The sequence below is a fragment of the Micromonas pusilla genome (assembly GCF_000151265.4).
Source record: "Micromonas pusilla CCMP1545 genomic scaffold MICPUCscaffold_14, whole genome shotgun sequence".
NCBI lineage: Eukaryota > Viridiplantae > Chlorophyta > Mamiellophyceae > Mamiellales > Mamiellaceae > Micromonas > Micromonas pusilla.
The window spans coordinates 721,953-740,936 of NW_003315895.1; the positions used below are offsets into that span (position 1 = coordinate 721,953).

Below are 18,984 nucleotides of genomic sequence, written 5' to 3' on the forward strand. Positions count from 1 at the left end.
ATCCCCCCCCCCCCCCCCCCCTATGGGGGAGGAGGCGCGCGTCGTAGTCCAAAGAGCGGGAAGTTTGAAACTCAGAACTGCTGTGAGAAAAGCCACGACGGCGGTCGGCCGCTGGCAGTTTTCCTTGGCCCCCCCCCCCCCCCCGCCGCCGCCCGCCATGGACACGATCTCCTCCCTCGCGCGCGAGCTCAAGACGCCGCCCGCGCTGCCGTCGTTCGACGTGAACGAGAGCGTCGCGAGCGCGGTGTTGTCGCGCGTCGCGCACGTTCAAACCCGCGTCTCGCTGTCTCGGGTGAATAAAACGTGGCACAGGGCGTCGAAGCAAGCGCCGTCGCTGCCGTCGTCGCTCGACTTCAGTGCGTGCCCGGAAGCGGAATACAGTACTTCGTCAACATCAGCGAAGCATGTCAACGCATATTCTCTCGCGTACCTACTGCGCGTCGAAGGCTTCCTGGACCTCCCGGAAGGGCGCCTCCGAGACCTCGTGAGAAGCACACTTCGGGGCGTTCCTATTTTCACCTCTGACCGTGACGGTAACGTCAAGTTGGTAGACGCGATGGTGGACAAGATGGTAGACGCGCTGGTAGATCTCATGAAGATCGCGAAAGACGGAGGCGCCGTCCCTGTTGACTCCGTGCACCTCGACGAACGCGTCCGGAAAGTGGGTCTCTCAGACCTCGAAACGCGGCTCTTTCTCGAGGGGTTCTTCAGTTGCACGTACGACTCGGACAGTTGCACGTACGACTCGGACGAGTGAGATGAGAAGAAACGGAGGAAGTCACGACGAACGCCGACGAGACGCGCGCGAAGACGAATACGTGTAAATCGCATTCACATCACGCCGCACGCTCGCACGAAACTAAAAACTTCCCCTCCCCGCTGGTCTACAGTGGTCGCGTCTCCATCACTGCTTCGACGCCGTCATCTCGAGCTTGCTCAGCCGCGCCTCCGTGTTCGCGCACTGATCCGCGAGGATCTTGTGCGAGCTCCAGATCTCCTCCTTCAGCTTATACATCGAGATCCCGGACGCGCACGCGAACCCGAGCGCGAACGACGTCACGCGCGTGGTGAACATCCCGCCGACGCTTCGCCTCGATCGATCGAACGATTTTTTCCCTCCGCGCTCCTCGCGGCAGATCTGCGTTCCTCCCTCGCGTCCCGACGGTGCGTGCGCGCGGGTCGACGCCCGCGGCTTCGGCGGCGGCGGCGGCGGCGGCGAGGGAACGCGTTCGACGGCGTTTGCGCGCGCGCCGAGGAAGTGGCGAGCGATCGCGGCGGCACGCCGCGATCGCGGCGGCACGCCGCGATCGCGGACGCAGTTCAGTTTCGAAGTCGCAGCGCGGCGCGGTCGCGACGAAAAAAAAAGCCTCTGACGTGACGACCGGTCAGATCGCGACGCCCCCGCGCGTCATGACGAGCTGCGGCACCGCGATACCCCCTCGCGCCGCGCGTCCTCGCGCCGCGCTCGACGGAGGACGCGCGCGCGCGTCCGCGACGGGGCCGTGGCGCGCGGTCGCGACGACGCGTCCGCGCCGCGAACCGACGTTATCGTCGTCGACGACGTCGTCGCTGTCGCTGTCGACGTCGTCGTCGACGACGACGACGCGACGACGACGCCGCGGCTCGATCGCGACGCGCGCCGCGGGCGGCGGCGACGGACGGTTCCGCGACGACCGCGAGCGCCGCGCCGCGATCGACCGCCTCTCCCCGCCGTCGTCGTCGTCCGCGGACGACGACGCCGACGGCGGCGATACGCCGTCGCCATCGCGATCGCCGGCCAAGAGCAAGACGCGACCGAAGCGCTTCAAGGACGCGATGCGACAGCGCGACGACTTCATCGAGTCCAGGCTCCGCGCGCGCGCGGAGGACGCCGCGAACGAGGGCGAGAAGACGGGCGAGACGGATCCCAGGGTTGCGGCGAGGAAGCGCCGCTTAGAGCGGCGCGACGCCGCGCGGAGCGATCGCGACGCGTACGTCGTGAGCGTCATCCGCCGCGAGCTCGGGACGCCGCGGGATATCGTCGGAGGCGTGGACGGCGACACGCGAGCGCGACGGTTCGCGTCGCTCGCCGCGGCGCTCAAGAACTTCAGCACGTTCGAGGTCATGACCGGGCTCGTGCGGTATTACTACGCGCACTGGGACGAGGGGGAGGCGAGCCGCGGCGGCGGCGGCGGCGGCGGCGGCGGCGGCGGCGACGACGACGACGACGACGAGGACGAATCGCGGAGCGCCGAGCGCGAAGGACTCGAGGTGGCGAAGTCGTACTCGGAGGCGGAGAACGAGGAGGAGCGTCGGCGGCTCTTGCGCGACGCGCAGCTCCGCGCGACGGGGATCGAGCCCGGGTCGAGTTTCGACAAGTCGAGGCTGTCCGGGTCGTTCGACGACGACGGCGGCGGTGAGACGAAACCGCGCCCCGTACGACCCGGTCGGCGCGTCGATCGTCGTTTCTTAAGGACTTCATTCGATTCGCGCGCCGTGAACCTCACGTTTTGACACGTGGGGACGATATCCACCAATAACTTGCACGCTCGACTGACACGTGTCTTCCCTCGACCAATCGCAGATGGAGACGGCGACGGCGATCCTCTGACGAGGCTCGCGGCGTTTATCCGCGAGTACTTCGCGGTGGACTTCGTGGAGACGGACGACGGCGGGAAGGAGATGGTGGTGATGACGTCCCCGGAGTTTCTCGTGTTTTTACTCGTGGCGGTGATTCTGAGCGGACGGTTAGGGCACTTCATCGTGCAGACCTATCTCTCGGGCGCGACGGATCCGCTCTTGAGGTAGGCGAGGCGACGAGTCGAAAGGAAAGGTCTTTCTTCTTTGAGCTCGTTCGCGATATAAAAATCCAATCAAACCCGCCCCGCCGCCGCCCGTCTTCTTCTCTCGCCGTTTGTTTCTAAACAAACGCACGCGAATAAAACGCACGCGTATCTACCGTTACCATCACCCTTCCAACGCGCGAGCCGCCCGCCCGCCTCACTGGCATCGAATCTCGTACGACCCGTTCTTCGTGTCCCGCCCGCTGTTGCACAGATACCGCACCCACTTCGTGCTCTGGTACCCCATCCGCTCCCACACTTTCAAGAACCGTATCCGCAGCCCGCTCGCGGTGAACATCGGCACGGAGAAATCGAGCGTGATCGGCGGCTGCACCCACGCCTTCTTCTCGTTCAACGTGCTCACGAGCTAAGGGTCGTTCCATACAAAGCGAAGTCGGGGTGGAGTTGAAAGGCGTCAGTTGGAGTTGAAAGGCGTCTAAGGCGGGGATTGAACGCGAGGACTGGGCGGAGAGAAACGCCGGGCAAAGTCCTTAAGGATCGGCGTTCACCACGCCGACGCGGTCGTATGGGAACCAGTGTATAGAACGCACCTCAACCTCCGCGTGTAACGTGTACTCGCTCCGGCCTTGAAACTTCTTCAGCTTCCACACGAGCTCGTTATTTTTCGCGACGTACTTCGCCTTCCCGCCGCTGAGCTTGAACGTCGCCTTCGCCGTGTGCTTCGGGGTCGGTATTCGCATCCGAAGCACCGTGGCCTGCTGCGACTCCGCGAAGCAGCTCCGAATTTTCACGTCGTACTCCACGCGGGTGCGACCGAGTTCTTTCACCGCCGGCATCACCTTGAACGGCAACGACACGCCCTCGGTGACGCGGTACTTCATGAGCTCGAACTCGCCGTCCGGGGGCGTGAACGATATCGTCTTCTCGGACGTGAACTTGGACAAGTTCACGCACTGGTGGAACTGCAGATCCGCGAGCTCGATGTCTTTTTTCGAGCGCGCGCGGCCGTGACCGCCGCCAGCTGTGCGTTCCTGCCCTCCGCCGACGTCTTCCAGTTTATCGTTCAACCCAATCTTCAGCTCCGGCATGCCGGTCAAAAAACACTTCATCTGTATCACCCCGGTCGCGGACGCGCGCAGCACCGTCCCGGTGTGCGACATCGTCATCGACACGTTCTCGACCACGTCCAGGTAGACCTCGTTCTTCTTGTACTTGAGACCCTCCGCTCGCCACTGCACCGCGCCCGTGACTTGCATCGACACCGCCTTCGCCTTCTCCATCGCCGCGTACGACGCGTCGCCGTCCTTCTCCTTACTCCTCACGCTCTTCTGCGTGATGTAACTCTTCAGCACCTCCGCGCTCGTGATCTGCGGGTACCCGTGGTCGCAGATCTCGTCCAGGAGCTCGTAGATGACGACGAAGTTGTTCTTCAGAGACTTTTCGGATACCTTGTTGAAGTAGCTCTTGAACAGCGCGACGACCTCGTTCAGGAACGTGAAGCACAGCATCGCGTTGACGTTCTGGCGCGTCACCGCGACGAGGTACACGTTGTTCTCCCTGCGGTACAAGAACGAGCACGCGCCGAGGTTCACGACGGGGACGTTGCCGCGATCCTTGCCGTTGATTATCTCCGTCTGGAACGCCTTCGCCATGGTGCGCGTCACGTCGTCGCGGTACTGTCGCTCCATGATGATCTCCCCGCGGAGGTTCATGAAGTACAGCGCGCTGAGGCAGACGGGGACGGGCATGTCGTGGCGCGTCGGCGCGGCCGCGGACGGCACGGGGGGCTCCATCGCGCGCGCACTCGACCGATCCGCGAGGAGATTATTTCAAAGCGGCGTCGAGTCCGGTCGACGACGCGGACGCGGACGGCCGAGCAGATCTGACGCCGCGAGATCTGGCGTCGCGGACGACGCCTCGCGCCGGGGATCGCGCGATCGCGCTCCGCGGGGTGTGCCCGGGGAAGAGAGATCCCGCGCGGGTGGCGCGCCGCGACCGCACGGGCTCGCGCGCTCGCGAAGTGACGAAGCGACGCCAGACGTGGGGAGCGTCCACTTCTCGACCTAAACCGAAGCCGTCGCCGATGAAGTGAAGAAGGCGGTCGGAGGCCGCGTTCGCCGCGATGAGTCGTCAGCGCTCACTTCGCATTTCGTCTCGCTTCGAGGGTTGTTCCATTCGTTCCTCGCGCGCCGCGCACGCCATGCGTCGTCGCCTTCGCTGACGCGTCGTCGTCGAACGCGCCGCATCGCGCCATGGCTCCGCGAACGCCGTCCATCGCTTCTCGCGCGAGCGCGCGCGCGGACGCGCTCGAGTCGTTGTGCGCTCTGAGCGCGGAACGCGAGCGTCGTCGCCGACGAGAATTAGACGACGCGCGCGCGACGCGTCCACGAGACGACGACGACGACGCGTCGGACGCGCCGAGCGCGCGCCCGTCGTCGCCGCCGCCGCTGCGCCTCCCCGCGCGAACGCCGCCGCGCGTGCACACGTACACGATCGACGACGTCCGCGACGCCGCGCTCGAGCACCGCGTCGACGCGGAGCGACGCGCGCTCGCGGCGATTCGCGCGGCCGAGGCGCTCTCGAAGTCGAATTTCGTTCCGGAGCGATCCTGGGTCGCGCGCGTCGGGCCCGTCGTCCGGCGATGCGTCGCGTCGTGGCGCGCGCGCGCGCGGCGCGCGAACCCGACCGCCGCGGCCGCGATGGAAGCGTCGAGGCGGGCGTCGACGATCGCGAGGCCGCTCGGGGAGGACGACGCGTCGGAGAGCCGATGTGTCATGGTGTCGCACGATCTCGCGTCCATCGCGAGGGCGCTTCGAGACCCGTCGACGATTCGATGCGCGCACGTCGGCGAAGACGCGAACGACGACGGCGGTTGGTATTCCAAGGACGTTACCGGGCGTTACGAATTCCCCGCGGTGGTTCGCATCGCGCGGCTCTCCACCCCCGGCGCGCCGATGCTCGCGAAGCACGTGACGTGCGCGCGGTGCCGCGACGTCGCGCGCGATCGGCGGTCCGCGACGAAGACGCGATGCGTCGCGTGTCGGACGCTCGTCCCGTCCGCGGTGCTCGTCGAGAACGCGAACCGTCGCAACCGCGAGATGCGAACCGACGCGACGACAGGGCCGACGTGCCTGTTTTGCGAAACGCTGCGGCGGCGCGGCCGGCGTCGGGGCGACGACGGCGACGGCGGCGAGAGGACGAAACGTATAAACACAATCGCGGCGCACCCTCGCGCCGCGGGGACGTTTCGAGCCGCGCATCCGTTCGCGCGCGCCGACGACGCGCCGCCCGTGGAAGTGCTCCGCGCGCTGCAGCGCGCCTCTGCCGGCGCGGAGTCCACCGCGAGTGTTTGGGACCCGATCTCGCGCCAATGCCGCAGCGTCGAGACGGAGCGGCGGTGGATCCTTCCCGAGGATGGCGGCGACGTCGCGAAGGCGGTGGAGCGCGCGCGCGGCGGATTCGGCGGCGGCGCGCGCGGCGAAGAAGCGTTCGCGCGAGAATTTTTGCGTCTTCCGGGAGAGCCGCCGAGCGCGCGGCGACGAGCGGCGCGCGCGTCGTAGACGGACGGCGGCGTCTCGGAGCCGTCCGTTCGCTCGCCTTTAGATAGATGTGTAGGTAGCAGCGAGAACTATGTAGTCTATTTTATTACACGGCGGCGTGGCGCGGCGTTCCTCCCCTCGAAACGCCACGCCGACGCCTCGTATTTTTGCCTCGACGAGAATCGCGCGCGGCTCGGGCGCGGCGCTCCGTCGATAAACGAACGGGTGCGCGCGCGCGCCGTCATGGGCGCGCGATCCCCCTCCTCCGCGCGCGCGCGCGAACGCGCGACGCGCGGAGAAGAGACGAGGCCGTCGACGATTCGATTCGATTCATCCGATCCGATCGTCGCGGAGGAGAGCGGCGGTTCCGCGGGCGAACGAAAGAGACGACGACGACGACGACGACGCGAGAGCGGTCGTCGTCGTCCTTCGTCTCTTCCGTCTCATAATATATCCCTCGGAACCTTACGGTCCTCAGCAGCTCTTCAGGTCGCTCATGTTCGTCGTTTGCACCGGGTGCCCCTGCAGCACGATCTTCGTCACGTTCGTGACGTCGCCGCCGCCGACGTTGTCCTCCACAAAGACGCCGAGCACTCTGAGGGTCGAGGGTCCATCGTTCAAAGCGATGATATCGGGGTGGAGTTCAAAGGCGTCAGAAGTGGAGTTGAAAGGCGTCGAGGGCGGGCGTTGAAATCGAGGGGCGGGCGGAGAGAAACGCCGGGAGAGAAAGTCCTCAAGGAACGGCGTTCACCGCGCCGACGCGGTCGTACGGGAACCAGCGTAAACATGAACGCGCCTGACGTTCTGAAAGTCGGTGTATTCGAGCTCGACGCGCTCGCCGCCGCGCGACTGCGCGTCCGTGAGCGCGATCGTCGCGACCGGCTTCTTTCCGCAGTTATCGAACGACAGGTTCGGCTTGTTGACGAACAACTTCACCGTCTTCGGGCGCGTGTCGTCGTCCGGGCCGACGACGACGAGCGACGTCAGGTTCACGAGCTGCTTGAACGGGAGCGACATGATGATTTGTTCGTCGTCGTCCGAGGTGAGGAGGAGGCGCGCGTCCTCGCGGTAACCCTGCTTCACGCAGTTGCCCCAGTCCTTCCCGGTCGCCTGATGGCGGGGTGGGACGGACGGGGAGGAGGAGGATGTGGTGAGATGGCGGCGTCGGGGGTGGGTTTCGACGCGAGATCTCGCTCTCGTCGGGGGGGAATGAATGAACGAGAAGGACGCGCGAGCGAGCGAGCGAGCGAAAAGGGGCGCGTCGCGTCCGCGTCCGCGCGCGCGAGGGCGAGGGCGAGGGCGAGGACGCACGCTGTTGAGGCATTCCACGGAGTTGACGTCGATCTCCTCGATGAGATCGACCTCCTCCCTCATCTTCGCGAGCGCGCGTCGCCGATGCCGCGCCAGAGAGTGCCGTCTTCTCGGCTTCTGTTCGTCAACGACTCGCGTCGTGTTGATGACAGCCCGCTCGAAATATGATAAGTTGTCGTTCACCAGTGTCTCCTGCGCGCCGCGCCCTCGGCGGCCGCCGCGCCGCGAAGATGGTCAAGCGCGAACGCGAGAACCCGTGCTTCATATGCGGGCACTACCATCGATACGAGGAGGGCGAAGTCTGCGGCGTCTGCGGGTGCGCGTCGTCGGTCGCGCGTCGTGATTCACGTTCGTCTGTTCATCGTTCACGACGTCGTTTCAATCTCCACCCGCCCGATCTGACCGTCGCGCCGCTCCCCCCGTCGCGTCGCGTCGCGTCATCGCGTCGCGTCGTCCCTCCCAGGCATCAACCCCCCGGGCACGCTCTCGACGCGAACGCCCCGCCCGACGGCGCGTTCCCGTCCGAGATCCTCCCGGGGTTTCTCTACCTCGGCACGTACGACCACAGCGCGCGAGCGGACGCGCTTCGCGCGGTGGGCGTCGAGGACGTCTTGAATTGCGTCCCAGACTCGCAGTGCCTTCACCGGAACGCGTTCAACTACCACGTGCTCTCGCGCGCGCCGACGCGCGATGTGAACGACGACGACGCGGCGAATAGGGATAGGGGCGGCGAATCAGGGAACGACACGTCGGCGGCGGCGGCGGCGTCCACGTCAGCGAAGGAGGTGCACTTCGCGGAAGCCGTCGCCTTCTTCGAGACGTCGCGCGCGCGCGGGCGGCGATGCTTGGCGTACTGCATGACCGGCACGTCTCGGAGCGCGTCCGCGGTGATCGCGTATCTGATGCACGCGAAGCGATGGCGGCTGACGAGGGCGCACGCGCACGTGAAGGAGAGACGCGCGCTGGTGAATTTACAGCCCGCGGCGGCGGCGCAGCTGTTGAGGTTCGAGAGGGAAATCTTCGGAGACGCCGTGGTGGACGCGGACGCGCCGTCGTCCTCGCCCTCGGGGGGGTTCGGCGGCGCCGCGGAGGCGGCGTGGAGTTTGTATCCAAACTCTAGTAGTGACCCTAGTGATCCTAGTGTAGGGTTCGGCGCGGGCGGCGACGCGAGCTTCGCGTTCTGTCGAAACGTCGGCGATCCGTCGGCGCCGTTCGTCTTCGGCGCGGGAGGGAACGGAAACGGTTAAACGGTCACATGACGACGGTACTAGACTAGACGACTACGACGACGACGCACGACGCGCGCACGACGACGATTCGATTGATCTCATAGAATACGAAGAACACGAAGAAGAAGAACACGAACCGTCGTCGCTCGCGCTCCGTAGTCTTATAGCGAGAGTCTCAAGGCGACGACGTCGACGAACGCCGCGCCGCCCGCCTCGCCGCCTCCTCCTCCACGCTCACGACGACCGCGGTCGCGAGCGTGTGCCTCCCCCCCGCGACGATCCCGGTGCACCGCCACCCGCCCCCCCCGGGCGGCGGCGGGAAGTTCACCCGCCCCGGCGTGCCCGTCCACTGAGAGTCAATCGGGGTGGCGTCGTCAGTCGGAGTCGAGGCGCGTCGGGATTGAAACCATCGAGGGACCCTGGGCGGAGAGAAACGAACGCCGGGAGAGAAAGTCCTTAAGGATCGGCGTTCACCACGCGAACGCGGTCGTATGCAAACCAGTGTATAGAACGCGCCTTGCCGTCGGCGACGCGTCCGAGCCGCCCCAACGAGTTTCGGCCGAAGGACGTCACGACGCCGTCCTCGTCGAGCAGGCACGTGTGCGTCCCGCCGAGCGCGGCGTCGACGACGCGCGTCCCCTCCGACATGACCTCCGCTACCTCGACGGGCCACTGCTTGTCCGCGCAGTCGTCGCCCTGGCCGAGACGGCCGTACTCGCCTCGGCCCCAGAGGTAGCACACGCGCCCGGCGGTGATCGCGGCGCTGTGCCATCCGCCCGCGCGAACCGCGACGACGCCCGCGCGACTGAGGGTCGACGGTCGAGGCGTTCAAAGGCGTCAGAAGTAAAGTTGAAAGGCGTCGAGGTGTGTCGGGATTGAAACCGAGGGATGGGCGGAGAGAGACGCCGGCGAAAGTCCTTAAGGATCGGCGTTCACCACGCCGACGCGGTCGTATGGGGACCAGTGTGAATGAATCAGAACGCGCCTCAGCGCCTCCACGACGACGGGCGCGTCCTCGTTCCCCGGGAGCCCCAACCCGAGCTGCCCGTAGTCGCCGTTGCCCCAGGACAGAACGCGGCCGTCGTCTTGCAGCGCGATGGCGTGGAACGCGCCCGCGGCGAGCGCGACGACGCCTCTGATGCCGCGGAGCTTGGCGGGCGCGCGCGCCGGCGCCTTTTCGCTCCCGGCGATCTGGCCCCACTGATACACCTCCCCGGTGCCGTCGGCGACCGCGAACGAGTGCATCCCGCCGCACGCCACCTGTTTAATCTTAACGTTCCCGCCAGGGCCCCCGAACGGCAACCGCGTGGGAACGGAGAGGTGCAAGGACACGTGGACGCCGTGGCCGGCGACGCCGCAGTCGACGCCAGCCTGGCCGTACTCGTTCCCTCCCCACGCGTACGCGGCGCCGTCGAAGTCGACGCAGAGCGCGTGCCAGCCGCCGAGGTGCGCGCGCGCGACGCCGCGAGGGCTGAACCCCGGGACCTTCTCGGGGTCTCTGAGCGCTGCGCGCGACGAGGGAGGGAGGGAGGGAGGGAGGGAGGAAGGAGCGAAGAAGCGTCGAGTCAGATCCGCTCCGACCCGATCCGCGCGCGAGAACTGAAGAAGAAGCAGAAAACGACGACGACGACGCCGTCCGTCCTTCCGACGCACCCTCCACCGCGCGCGGCGTCGTCACGAACTCGTCCTCGGTGTCCAGCCCCAGCGTGTCGTGCGAGTTCCACCCCCACGCGTACAGCCCCCCCGCGCGCGTGACGCACGCGCTGTTCCTGCTGCCCGCGCACAGCGCCTTATTCGGCGCGGTCGTCTTCGCGGACGCCACGCGCTCGCCGTTCGGGAGCTTCAGCGGCGTCGGCGTGGGGACCGCCCAGTCGAGCGCGGAGGCGTGCGGCGCCGCGGGCGAGCTCGCGAGCCCGAGCTGACCGTCCTCGCCGCATCCCCACTGAAGAGGAGGAGGAGGAGGAGGAAGAAGAAGGGGGGGAGTCAGCATCGGGAGGGAGGGAGGGCGCGGCGCGCGCGTCTCTTTTCAAACGACGACGAGGGAGGGAGCGAGGGACGACGCCCGCCGCGCGAGACGCGAGACGAGGCGGGGCGCGCGGGCGGCCGCGAGGGCGCACCACGAATAGGGTTTCGTCGTCGTCGTCGTCGTCGTCGTCGTTCGCCATCGCGCGGACGAACGCGGCGTCGCGGCGTCGCGAAGTGGCGCGGGTCTGGCTTCTCGCGAGATGACAACGCGTCGTGTCGATGTCTTTTCGGGCAGGCCGAGTTTTTTGTGCGCGATCAACGCGCGCCGATGAAACGCGATCCATCGGTCAGTTGAAACCATCCCCCGATCGACCGGGCCATTCGATCGATCGCGATCTCGGACTGCCACCTGTCACAGGCTGGAGGATAAAGTTTCGTCGCGATTGCGCTGCGCTGTCCGCCCGCCCCGCGTCGCCTCGCGCGCGGACGCGCACTCCTCCTCGGCGCGCCGCCCGCCGCGCTTCCCTCGATGTCGCGCGTCCTCCCCGCGGCGGTCCCGCGCGCGACCGCGCGCGACGTCTCGCGAGCTCGCCGCGCGCCGTCGTCCCCTTCCGTCCGCGGCGGACGGAACGTCCGATCCTCCCATCTCGCGGCGTCCGCGTCGCGCGCGTCGAGCACGGTCTCGATGACGACGACGACGACGCGACGACGCGCCGTCAACGGCGCCGGCGTCGTCGCGGCCGCGGCGTCCGCGTCGTCCCTCGACGCCGCGCCGTCCGACGCGACGTCCTTCTTCTCGCCGTCGAAGATCAACCTCTTCCTGCGCGTCGTGCGCCGCAGGGACGACGGCTACCACGACCTCGCGTCGCTCTTTCACGTGATCGACCTGGGCGACGACATGAAGTTCGCGCTCTCGTCGTCCACGACGCGCGACACGCTCGTGTGCGACGACGACACGATCCCGCTGGACGACAGCAACCTGGTCATCAAGGCGCTGAACTTGTGGCGCGAGAAGACGGGGAGCGAGCAGCGGTTCTGGGTGGAGCTGAAGAAGAACGTGCCGCACGGCGCCGGGCTCGGCGGCGGCAGCGGGAACGCGGCGACGGCGATGTGGGCGGCGAACGATCTCTGCGGCAAGCCCGCGTCCGAGGCCGACCTCCTCCTCTGGTCGGGCGACATCGGCAGCGACATCAGCGTCTTCTTCAGCACCGGCGCGGCGTACTGCACGGGACGCGGGGAGATCGTCGAGGACGTGGACCCGCCGCTGCCGTTGGACACGCCCATCCTTCTCGTGAAGCCGAACGTGGGACTCTCGACGCCGGCGATCTTCAAGGCGCTCGACCTCGACGGTCGAAGCGCGGAGGACCCGCTCGGTTTACTGGAGAAGATCAAGGCGGAGGGGCCGAAGGATTCGATATGCGTCAACGACCTGGAGGCGCCGGCGTTTAGTAAGCTGCCGGAGTTGTTGGAGTTGAAGAAGCGGCTGAAAGCCGACGGCGGAGACGGCGTCAAGAGCGTGTTCATGAGCGGGAGCGGGAGCACCATCGTGCAGATCGGCGACGACGACGTTCCGGGGTTCGTGGCGGACGACGACGCGCTGTTCCGCGCGAAGACGCGGTTGATCACGCGGAAGAAAGGGGAGTGGTACGCGCCGTCGCCGTTCCTCGAGGTCAAGTGATGAGGGACGAGGGAGGAGACCGGGCTCCTGTCGAATGAATAATATATTTTTTTATTATCTCGCTCCCTCGCCCGCTCGCTCGCCCGCCCCCACCCTCTCTCTCTTCACCCCCGCCCCCCCGACGCGGCGCGCTTCGATCGATCGATCGAACGATCGATCGTCGCTTCGCTTCGCTTTCAAAACAACGGGAACGACAGGTTGCTCTGGTCCACCTCGAACGGCTTGAAACTCCTCCGCACGATCTCAAACGACGGTTCCGCGTCCGCCGCGTCCTCCGCCGCGGTCTGCACCCTCAACTCGTACAGCCGCTTGTTCGCCACCCCCAACGAGCTCGCGAGGACGCGGTCCCACTCCAACGTCTGCGGTCGGTCAGCCTCCGTGAGCCCGTACTGATTCTTCGTCGCGTACGACGCGATGCGAAGCCGGACGTCGTAGAAGATTTGCTCCGCGCCGTCTAGCCCCGTCTCGACGCGCTCCGCGGCGCTCACCACTGAGGGTCGTTCCGCGGGGTGGGGTTAGGGTTGTGAGGCTTCGGTCAGTCGGAGTGGTTGAAAGGCGTCGAGGTCGGGCGATGAAACCGAGGGGTGATGCGCGGGGAGATGCGCCGGGAGAGAAAGTAAAGTCCTCGTGGAAACCAGCGTTTACGACGGAGCGCACCCGAGCTCTCTCTTCGGACGCCGATTCTCGTGGACATGAACTCCGTGAGATACTGGTCCAGGACTTTCTTCGCGACGTCCTCCGGGGTGCCGAGGTCGCGCACGGTGTCGAACTTCGTGGACGACGGCGACGATATCGACACGAACATGTTCTCCTCCGCGCGCGCGGGATTGCGGAAGAAGACGTCGTTGCCCGACCCTTTGACCTCGATCCAGTCCTCCGGGCGGAAGAGCTTGTACCCGTCGATGGTATCGTTGAACGGGCGGAAGCCTGCGACGCGGGGATGGGGAGGAAGGCGCGAGGGACGGCGCGGTCGGCGAGCGATACAGCGGTCGGCGGAAGCGATCGATCGACCGACCGATCGATCGATCGGCGGAGAGCGATCTCGACTCGATCTTCTCATCGTCTCGCGGCGCGGCGCGGCGAGGCGAGCGACGACGACGACGCGCGAGGGACGGCGGCGGCGGCGGCGGCGACGGCGACGACGGCGAAAGATAGATAGAGAGAGAGAGAGAGCGCGCGCGGGTCGATGAGACGCACCGGGAGGCGGGCGCTCGAACGCGCGCGCGGCGTCGACGTCCAGCGCGGTGCCGAGGAGCAGCGCGGCGCCGATCGCCGCGCGTCGCGACACCGACGCCGACGCCGATGATGATTCGTCGGCGCTCTCGTCGCGCGCCGCGGCGCATCGCGCGGCGGCGGACGCGACGCCGCGCGCGGACGCGCGACGCGCCGCGCGCGCGGGGCGCGACGCGAGCGCGGGACGCGCGAGCGAGGACGCGGCGGCGGCGGTGGAGGACATCGATCGACGCGCCGAGAGGTGTGACGTGACGGGAGCGGGATCTCTCAGGTGCGTTCTATACAAAAGTTTTTCACCCATCGCCCGGTTTCAACATTTGATCGCATCCCCTTTCAACTGACCGGGGAACTGTTTTTGTATGGATGGCCCTCATCAGTCTCGAGAAATTTTTTAGCCCTACTGTACACTCCCGCCGCCGCCGACGCCTCACTCGCCCTCCGCGCGCCGCACGCCGATCCCCGGACACCGCGCCCCTCTCGGGTTCGTCTTCCAGTGCAGCAGCGCCTCGCGCAGCGGCTTGGGTCGCATGCGCTCCGGCAACGTCTCCTTCAGCTTGTCCGCGGCGAGGGCCAAATTTTTCGGTCGCTCCGCCGCGAACCCTCTCGCCTCAAACGTCTGGTCGTGCATCGTCTTCAAATCCGTGCGCTTGATGACGCGCGTCGCGGTGTCCTTGAACCCTAACGTCACCGCGACTCTCTGCGCGAAGTTGAACCGAGAGAAGGACTCCTCGCCGACGACGTGGAACGTGCCCGCGGCGTCCGAGTCCACGAGACCCTTCACCGACGCGGCTGAGGGTCGAGGGTCCACGCGAAGCGACGAACGTCGGGGTGGAGTTGAAAGGCGTCGTCAGAAGCGGAGTTGAAAGGCGTCGAGGTGTGTGCGTCGGGATTGAAAGCGAGGGACCCTGGGCGGAGAGACACGCCGTGTGAGAAAGTCCTTAAGGATCGGCGTTCACCACGTCAACGCGGTCGTACGGGGACCGGCGCGAGATGGGACGCGCCTAAATCGCGATTGTACACGTGCGAGCAGAACCGATCCGTCGGGACCGCCATGTCGTCCGCGTCGTTGATCGCCTCGCACATCCGGTACACGAAGTTTTTCCCGACGCGCTCGGGACCGAAGACGCCCGCGGTTCGGATCACGAGCGTCCGCTCCGGGCACACCGCGGTCACGAGCTGTTCGCCCAGCAGCTTCGTCTCTCCGAATTTGTTTTGCGGTAAAAACTCATCCGCCTCGGCGTACACCTTCCCGGTCTCGTTCCCTATGAAGACCGCGTCCGTGGAGAAGTACACGACTTTCGCGCCAACCTTCTTCGCGGCGACCGCGAGGTTCCGCGGGCCCACCGCGTTCATATTCCGCGGCCGCAGACCCTCCGCCTCGTTCTCGCATCCGTCGACCCAGTTGAAGCCGGCGCATATAAAAACCACCTCGGGGCGGCACATCGTCATGATCTCTTCCGCCAGCGTCTCGTCCTCCGCGACGGCTTCGATGTCCAGGTACACGTACCCGTCCTCGGTCCTCGCCTCGTTCTTGTACGTCCCGATGACGTTCGCGGCGCCGTATTTTTCCTCGATCGCGCCGCCGACGTTCCCGGACGCGCCGACGACGAGCGCGCGCCCGAGCGGCCGCGGCACCTGTGGAGTTCAAAGGCGTCAGACGGAGTTAAAAGGCGTCGCGGGCGGGGATTGAAAGCGAGCGAGGGGTGGGCGGAGAGAAACGACGGGTGGAAAAGTCCTTAAGGATCGGCGTTCACCACGCGGACGAGTTCGTATGGGGACCAGTTTGAGGAGATCACCCCCGGCACCGTGTCCACGAATCGATCGTGCGCCTGCAACAGCGGCGGCGCGGCGCCGTCCTCGTCGCTCGTGATCGCCTCGCGGACGTCGTCCAATCGCGGCCAGTACACCCCCAGCGCGGGGTCGCGCGCGTTGATCGTCAGCTCGTTCTCCGGGTCTTCGCGCGTCGACGAGTGGACCAGCACGTCCGCGTCTTCGAGGACTGAGGGTCGTTCCATATCAAAAAAAAATCACCGGTCAGTTGAAAGGGGGCGCGATCAAGTGTTGAAACCGGGCGATGGGTGAAACACGTTTGTATAGCAGAACGCACCTAAGAATCCGTGCGCGCACCCCCCCGGCACGAACACCTGTCGGCGGTTCGCGCTCGAGACGATCGCGACGCACCACCGACGGTACGTCCGCGACTCCGGTCGGCAGTCCACGATCACGTCGTATATCGCGCCCTTCACGACGGAGACGAGGCGCGAGCGGTACGTCACGAGGAGCCCGCGGAGGACGCCGCGATGCGAGTGCGAGAGCGAGACGTGTCGATGCCCGGGCTCGGGGGGTTGGACGTGTTCGGGGTACGAGTCGTCGCGGTACAGGTCTTGCGTATACCCGCGGTGGTCGCGCGCGCGCGCCTGAGGGAGGGAGGGAGGGAGGGAGGGAGGGAGGGAGGGAGGGAGGGGTCGGGGATTAATGGGGGGGAGAGAGACGTCGGACGCGTCGGATGATTCAGATTCGTGGTCGGGGGCGGAGGACGACGACGACGACGCGAGGGCCGGACGGGGGATGCGCGCACGTCCACGCCGAGCCACGCGCCGGCGACGCACAGAGGCGACCACGTCGTCTCCCCGCCGCTCATGACGCCAGAGCGAGCGCCGCGATGCCGCGCTCGCGCGCGAGGAGTGAGCCGGTCGTCGTCGTTGTTGACCGAGTGCCGACAGCGCGTCGAGCGGATTTGAATCTGCTCACCGCGTGCGCGTTCAATTCACCCGCCGCTCGGTTTCAACATTTGATCGCGTTCCCTTTCAACTGACCCATGACGTAGAGTGCGCGGATGCAAAAAAATTGAGACACTCACGCGAACGCAAACGTGACCTCTGGCTGGTGTTACAACACGCGTTTATTTGGTCTATTAAGGTCAATACATAAGCACACGCCACCCCTCCGAACGCGACGACGGACGTACGCCGTCGTCGTGTTCACTTCGGGGTGTAGCGATCCAACGCCATCGCGAGCACCCGCTTCCGCGTCACTCGAAACCTCAACGCGATGAGCAGCCGTCTGAGGGTCGTTCCATCATTCAAAGCGACGTCGGGGTGGAGTTGAAAGGCGTCAGAAGCGGAGTTGAAAGGCGTCGAGGCATGTCGGGATTGAAACCATCGAGGGATGGGCGGAGAGAAACGCCGGGAGAGAAAGTCCTTAAGGATCGGCGTGCACCGCGCGAACGCGGTCGTATGGGGACCGGTGTGACATACAACGCGAACGCGGTCGTACGGGGACCGGCGCGATGACCAGAACGCGCCTGAGATACTCCGCCTCTTCCGGGGTGCCGCACGCCTCCGCGTCCTCCGCGCACTCGATCTCTATCTGCGCGGACACTTTCGACGCCGCCTCGTAGTTGATCTCGTCCTCCGCGAGCGCGTCCCGCCCGCCCATCTTCGCGAGTTCTTGTTCGCACGCGAGCGCGAGCGAAGCCTCCGCCGCGAGTTGCGCCTCCGTCGCATCGACCTCTCCGGGCCGTTCTATACGAGCGAACGTCGGGGTGGAGTTCAAAGGCGTCAGGTGAAGTTGAAAGGCGCCGAGGGCGGGTATTGAAAGCGGGATGTGGGCGGAGAGATGCGCCGGGCAAAGTCCTTAAGGATCGGCGTTCACGACGCCGACGCGGTCGTATGGGGACCAGTGTGAGATAGAACGCACCTCCGTCCTCCGCGGCGTCTGCCGCCTCGCCGCCGTCCTCCCCCGGGAGCGACGCGCGCATGAGCCCCTTCGCGCCGCCCGCGGCTTCGTACGTCGCGTCCGACGCGAGCAGCACCCGCAGCGCCCAGAGCAGGTTCACGGACGCCTTCCCCTCGTCGTTTAAACGCGCGCGCTTCACCGCCTCGTCGAGTCGCTCAGCTTTCAGATCTGACTCGCGCGCGCTGCCGGGCATGACCCACTCCAGCTCGTCCATGCATCCGGGGAGGGTGATCTCGTCGTGGACGCCGTTCTCGACGCAAAAGCCGTACCGTAGCAGTAACTCTTCGTTGTTTTTGTCGCCGTAGCACACGACGGCTTCCGCGTCTTTTTCCACCGCCGCGGGCGATCGCAGCTCGAACGTCCCCTTCGCGCCTCTCTCCGCGGCGTCGTCTTCGAGCGGGGACATGAAGACCAGCTTCGTCGCGCCGCCGCTGCCTTTATTATCCCGATGGTTCAACGCGTCTAGGAACGGGAGCATGAACACGGACTCTTTGTTCGCGCTCTCGCTCTTTTCCCCCGAGCGTTGCCTCGCGCTCTTCGTGAGTAACGCCGCGGCGTCGAGCGTTTTACCTTCCAGATTCGACAGCGGCGGCAACACGCCGCAGCTCGACGGGTACTTGGCGCGGTACGACCGACTCCGAACCGTGTTTAACCCCCACACGACGTCCTCCTTCGTCAGCGCGCCGAGACCGAGATCGTAATCCGAATCGTACGCGGAGACGTTCATTCGCACGGCGTCGAACGCGGCGTTATTTTCCGCGCGTTGCGCGCGCGCGGCGTCCTGTAAACGCTCGCACTGGAGCTCCTCGAGCTGATCGTCGGTCCAGCACCCTAAGAGGTCGTACCCCGCGGGCAGCTGCGCGATGTACGGCGCCCACGCGCTGTCGTCGCCGAGCGAACGCTCGCGGAGCAGCACGAGCGCCATGCGAAAATCTTCCACGCAGCTCCCCGCGGTGACGCCCTTTTGTGGGTTTTTGGGGTGATTTGATCGGTCAGTTGAACGTAGACGCGATGAAGTTTTGCTGGGTTGAAACCGAGGCGCGGTTTGAAAAAGGATGCAGAAACCCACGCACCGGGGCTTTATCCCACAGCGGCGTCGGTATGTAGTCCGGGAACGGGTTCGGCGCGTTGGGAGGGAGCGCGAGGACGAGCTCCGCGGGGCACCGCGCGAGGACGTCGCCTGCGAGGAGAGCGCGGGACATGTCGCGTGAGTGAGTCGGGGAGGTCCTCCCTCCGCGGAGGAGCGAGCGAGCGAGCGAGACGCGGCGCGGCGGGCGCGGGATGACTCGCGCGACTCGCGCGTTTGTTAAACGACTGCTCGATCTCGACGACGCACCCGCGGCGATCGGCGCGGTCGCGACGCAACTCCGGCTCGTCTCGTTGTCGTCCTTCGCGCCGAGGTATCCGATCCGAATCTTCGTCGCCTCGATGCCGTTCTTCGCGGACCACTTGTAGTAGCTCGCGGTCTTCGCCGTCTTGGACTCGGACGCGGAGGAGGACGACGCGAC

General features: G+C 66.3%; 12 protein-coding genes across 12 annotated transcripts; 5 read left to right on the top strand and 7 right to left on the bottom strand.

The window, feature by feature from the left end:
• Window positions 1-157: 157 nt before the first annotated feature.
• On the top strand, window positions 158-757 carry MICPUCDRAFT_53236 (uncharacterized protein; the record flags this gene model as incomplete). Its single annotated transcript, XM_003063268.1, has 1 exon — window positions 158-757. One exon carries the CDS (start codon window positions 158-160, stop codon window positions 755-757), a length of 600 nt encoding a protein of 199 aa, XP_003063314.1.
• A 147-nt stretch (window positions 758-904) lies between these two features.
• On the bottom strand, window positions 905-1,075 carry MICPUCDRAFT_53237 (uncharacterized protein; the record flags this gene model as incomplete). Its single annotated transcript, XM_003063462.1, has 1 exon — window positions 905-1,075. The coding sequence occupies one exon, from the start codon at window positions 1,073-1,075 to the stop codon at window positions 905-907; it is 171 nt and encodes a 56-aa protein (XP_003063508.1).
• Window positions 1,076-1,410: 335 nt separating this feature from the next.
• On the top strand, window positions 1,411-2,787 carry MICPUCDRAFT_42823 (uncharacterized protein; the record flags this gene model as incomplete). The annotated part of the gene is made up of 2 exons (XM_003063269.1): window positions 1,411-2,395; window positions 2,564-2,787. The coding sequence occupies 2 exons, from the start codon at window positions 1,411-1,413 to the stop codon at window positions 2,785-2,787; spliced, it is 1,209 nt and encodes a 402-aa protein (XP_003063315.1).
• Window positions 2,788-2,815: 28 nt separating this feature from the next.
• On the bottom strand, window positions 2,816-4,557 carry MICPUCDRAFT_29751 (uncharacterized protein). Its single transcript, XM_003063463.1, has 2 exons — window positions 3,374-4,557; window positions 2,816-3,189 (listed from the first exon to the last, which is right to left on the bottom strand). The coding sequence occupies exons 1-2, from the start codon at window positions 4,529-4,531 to the stop codon at window positions 2,980-2,982; spliced, it is 1,368 nt and encodes a 455-aa protein (XP_003063509.1). The 5' UTR covers window positions 4,532-4,557; the 3' UTR covers window positions 2,816-2,979.
• Window positions 4,558-5,035: 478 nt separating this feature from the next.
• Window positions 5,036-6,343, top strand: MICPUCDRAFT_53240 (uncharacterized protein; the record flags this gene model as incomplete). Its single annotated transcript, XM_003063270.1, has 1 exon — window positions 5,036-6,343. One exon carries the CDS (start codon window positions 5,036-5,038, stop codon window positions 6,341-6,343), a length of 1,308 nt encoding a protein of 435 aa, XP_003063316.1.
• A 462-nt stretch (window positions 6,344-6,805) lies between these two features.
• On the bottom strand, window positions 6,806-7,720 carry MICPUCDRAFT_29754 (uncharacterized protein; the record flags this gene model as incomplete). The annotated part of the gene is made up of 3 exons (XM_003063464.1): window positions 7,634-7,720; window positions 7,099-7,432; window positions 6,806-6,915 (listed from the first exon to the last, which is right to left on the bottom strand). Coding segments are annotated over exons 1-3 (507 nt in total), but the record flags the coding sequence as incomplete, so codon positions are not given.
• A 143-nt stretch (window positions 7,721-7,863) lies between these two features.
• MICPUCDRAFT_6481 (uncharacterized protein) lies at window positions 7,864-8,712 on the top strand (the record flags this gene model as incomplete). Its single annotated transcript, XM_003063271.1, has 3 exons — window positions 7,864-7,949; window positions 8,097-8,325; window positions 8,416-8,712. Coding segments are annotated over 3 exons (612 nt in total), but the record flags the coding sequence as incomplete, so codon positions are not given.
• Window positions 8,713-9,037: 325 nt separating this feature from the next.
• On the bottom strand, window positions 9,038-11,055 carry MICPUCDRAFT_53243 (uncharacterized protein; the record flags this gene model as incomplete). The annotated part of the gene is made up of 5 exons (XM_003063465.1): window positions 10,980-11,055; window positions 10,516-10,804; window positions 9,824-10,367; window positions 9,346-9,667; window positions 9,038-9,211 (listed from the first exon to the last, which is right to left on the bottom strand). The coding sequence occupies exons 1-5, from the start codon at window positions 11,025-11,027 to the stop codon at window positions 9,038-9,040; spliced, it is 1,377 nt and encodes a 458-aa protein (XP_003063511.1). The 5' UTR covers window positions 11,028-11,055.
• Window positions 11,056-11,356: 301 nt separating this feature from the next.
• On the top strand, window positions 11,357-12,693 carry MICPUCDRAFT_53244 (uncharacterized protein; the record flags this gene model as incomplete). The annotated part of the gene is made up of 2 exons (XM_003063272.1): window positions 11,357-12,563; window positions 12,689-12,693. The coding sequence occupies one exon, from the start codon at window positions 11,357-11,359 to the stop codon at window positions 12,503-12,505; it is 1,149 nt and encodes a 382-aa protein (XP_003063318.1). The 3' UTR covers window positions 12,506-12,563; window positions 12,689-12,693.
• Window positions 12,694-12,726: 33 nt separating this feature from the next.
• Window positions 12,727-13,430, bottom strand: MICPUCDRAFT_5967 (uncharacterized protein; the record flags this gene model as incomplete). The annotated part of the gene is made up of 2 exons (XM_003063466.1): window positions 12,727-12,995; window positions 13,163-13,430. Coding segments are annotated over 2 exons (537 nt in total), but the record flags the coding sequence as incomplete, so codon positions are not given.
• Window positions 13,431-14,088: 658 nt separating this feature from the next.
• MICPUCDRAFT_53246 (uncharacterized protein) lies at window positions 14,089-16,379 on the bottom strand (the record flags this gene model as incomplete). Its single annotated transcript, XM_003063467.1, has 5 exons — window positions 14,089-14,527; window positions 14,704-15,373; window positions 15,493-15,737; window positions 15,846-16,155; window positions 16,317-16,379. 5 exons carry the CDS (start codon window positions 16,377-16,379, stop codon window positions 14,166-14,168), a joined length of 1,650 nt encoding a protein of 549 aa, XP_003063513.1. The 3' UTR covers window positions 14,089-14,165.
• A 340-nt stretch (window positions 16,380-16,719) lies between these two features.
• MICPUCDRAFT_53247 (uncharacterized protein) lies at window positions 16,720-18,945 on the bottom strand (the record flags this gene model as incomplete). The annotated part of the gene is made up of 4 exons (XM_003063468.1): window positions 18,550-18,945; window positions 17,438-18,437; window positions 17,033-17,262; window positions 16,720-16,938 (listed from the first exon to the last, which is right to left on the bottom strand). The coding sequence occupies exons 2-4, from the start codon at window positions 18,399-18,401 to the stop codon at window positions 16,720-16,722; spliced, it is 1,413 nt and encodes a 470-aa protein (XP_003063514.1). The 5' UTR covers window positions 18,402-18,437; window positions 18,550-18,945.
• Between the last annotated feature and the right edge of the window lie 39 nt (window positions 18,946-18,984).

Bases quoted from the DNA above. Each gene is read 5' to 3' on its own strand.
- MICPUCDRAFT_29751 (XM_003063463.1), bottom strand. From the start codon at position 4,531: ATGCCCGTCCCCGTCTGCCTCAGCGCGCTGTACTTCATGAACCTCCGC. The intron at 3,190-3,373 runs GTGCGTTCTATA...AACGACCCTTAG, and splicing joins CGTTACACGCGGAGGTTGAG to CTCGTGAGCACGTTGAACGA.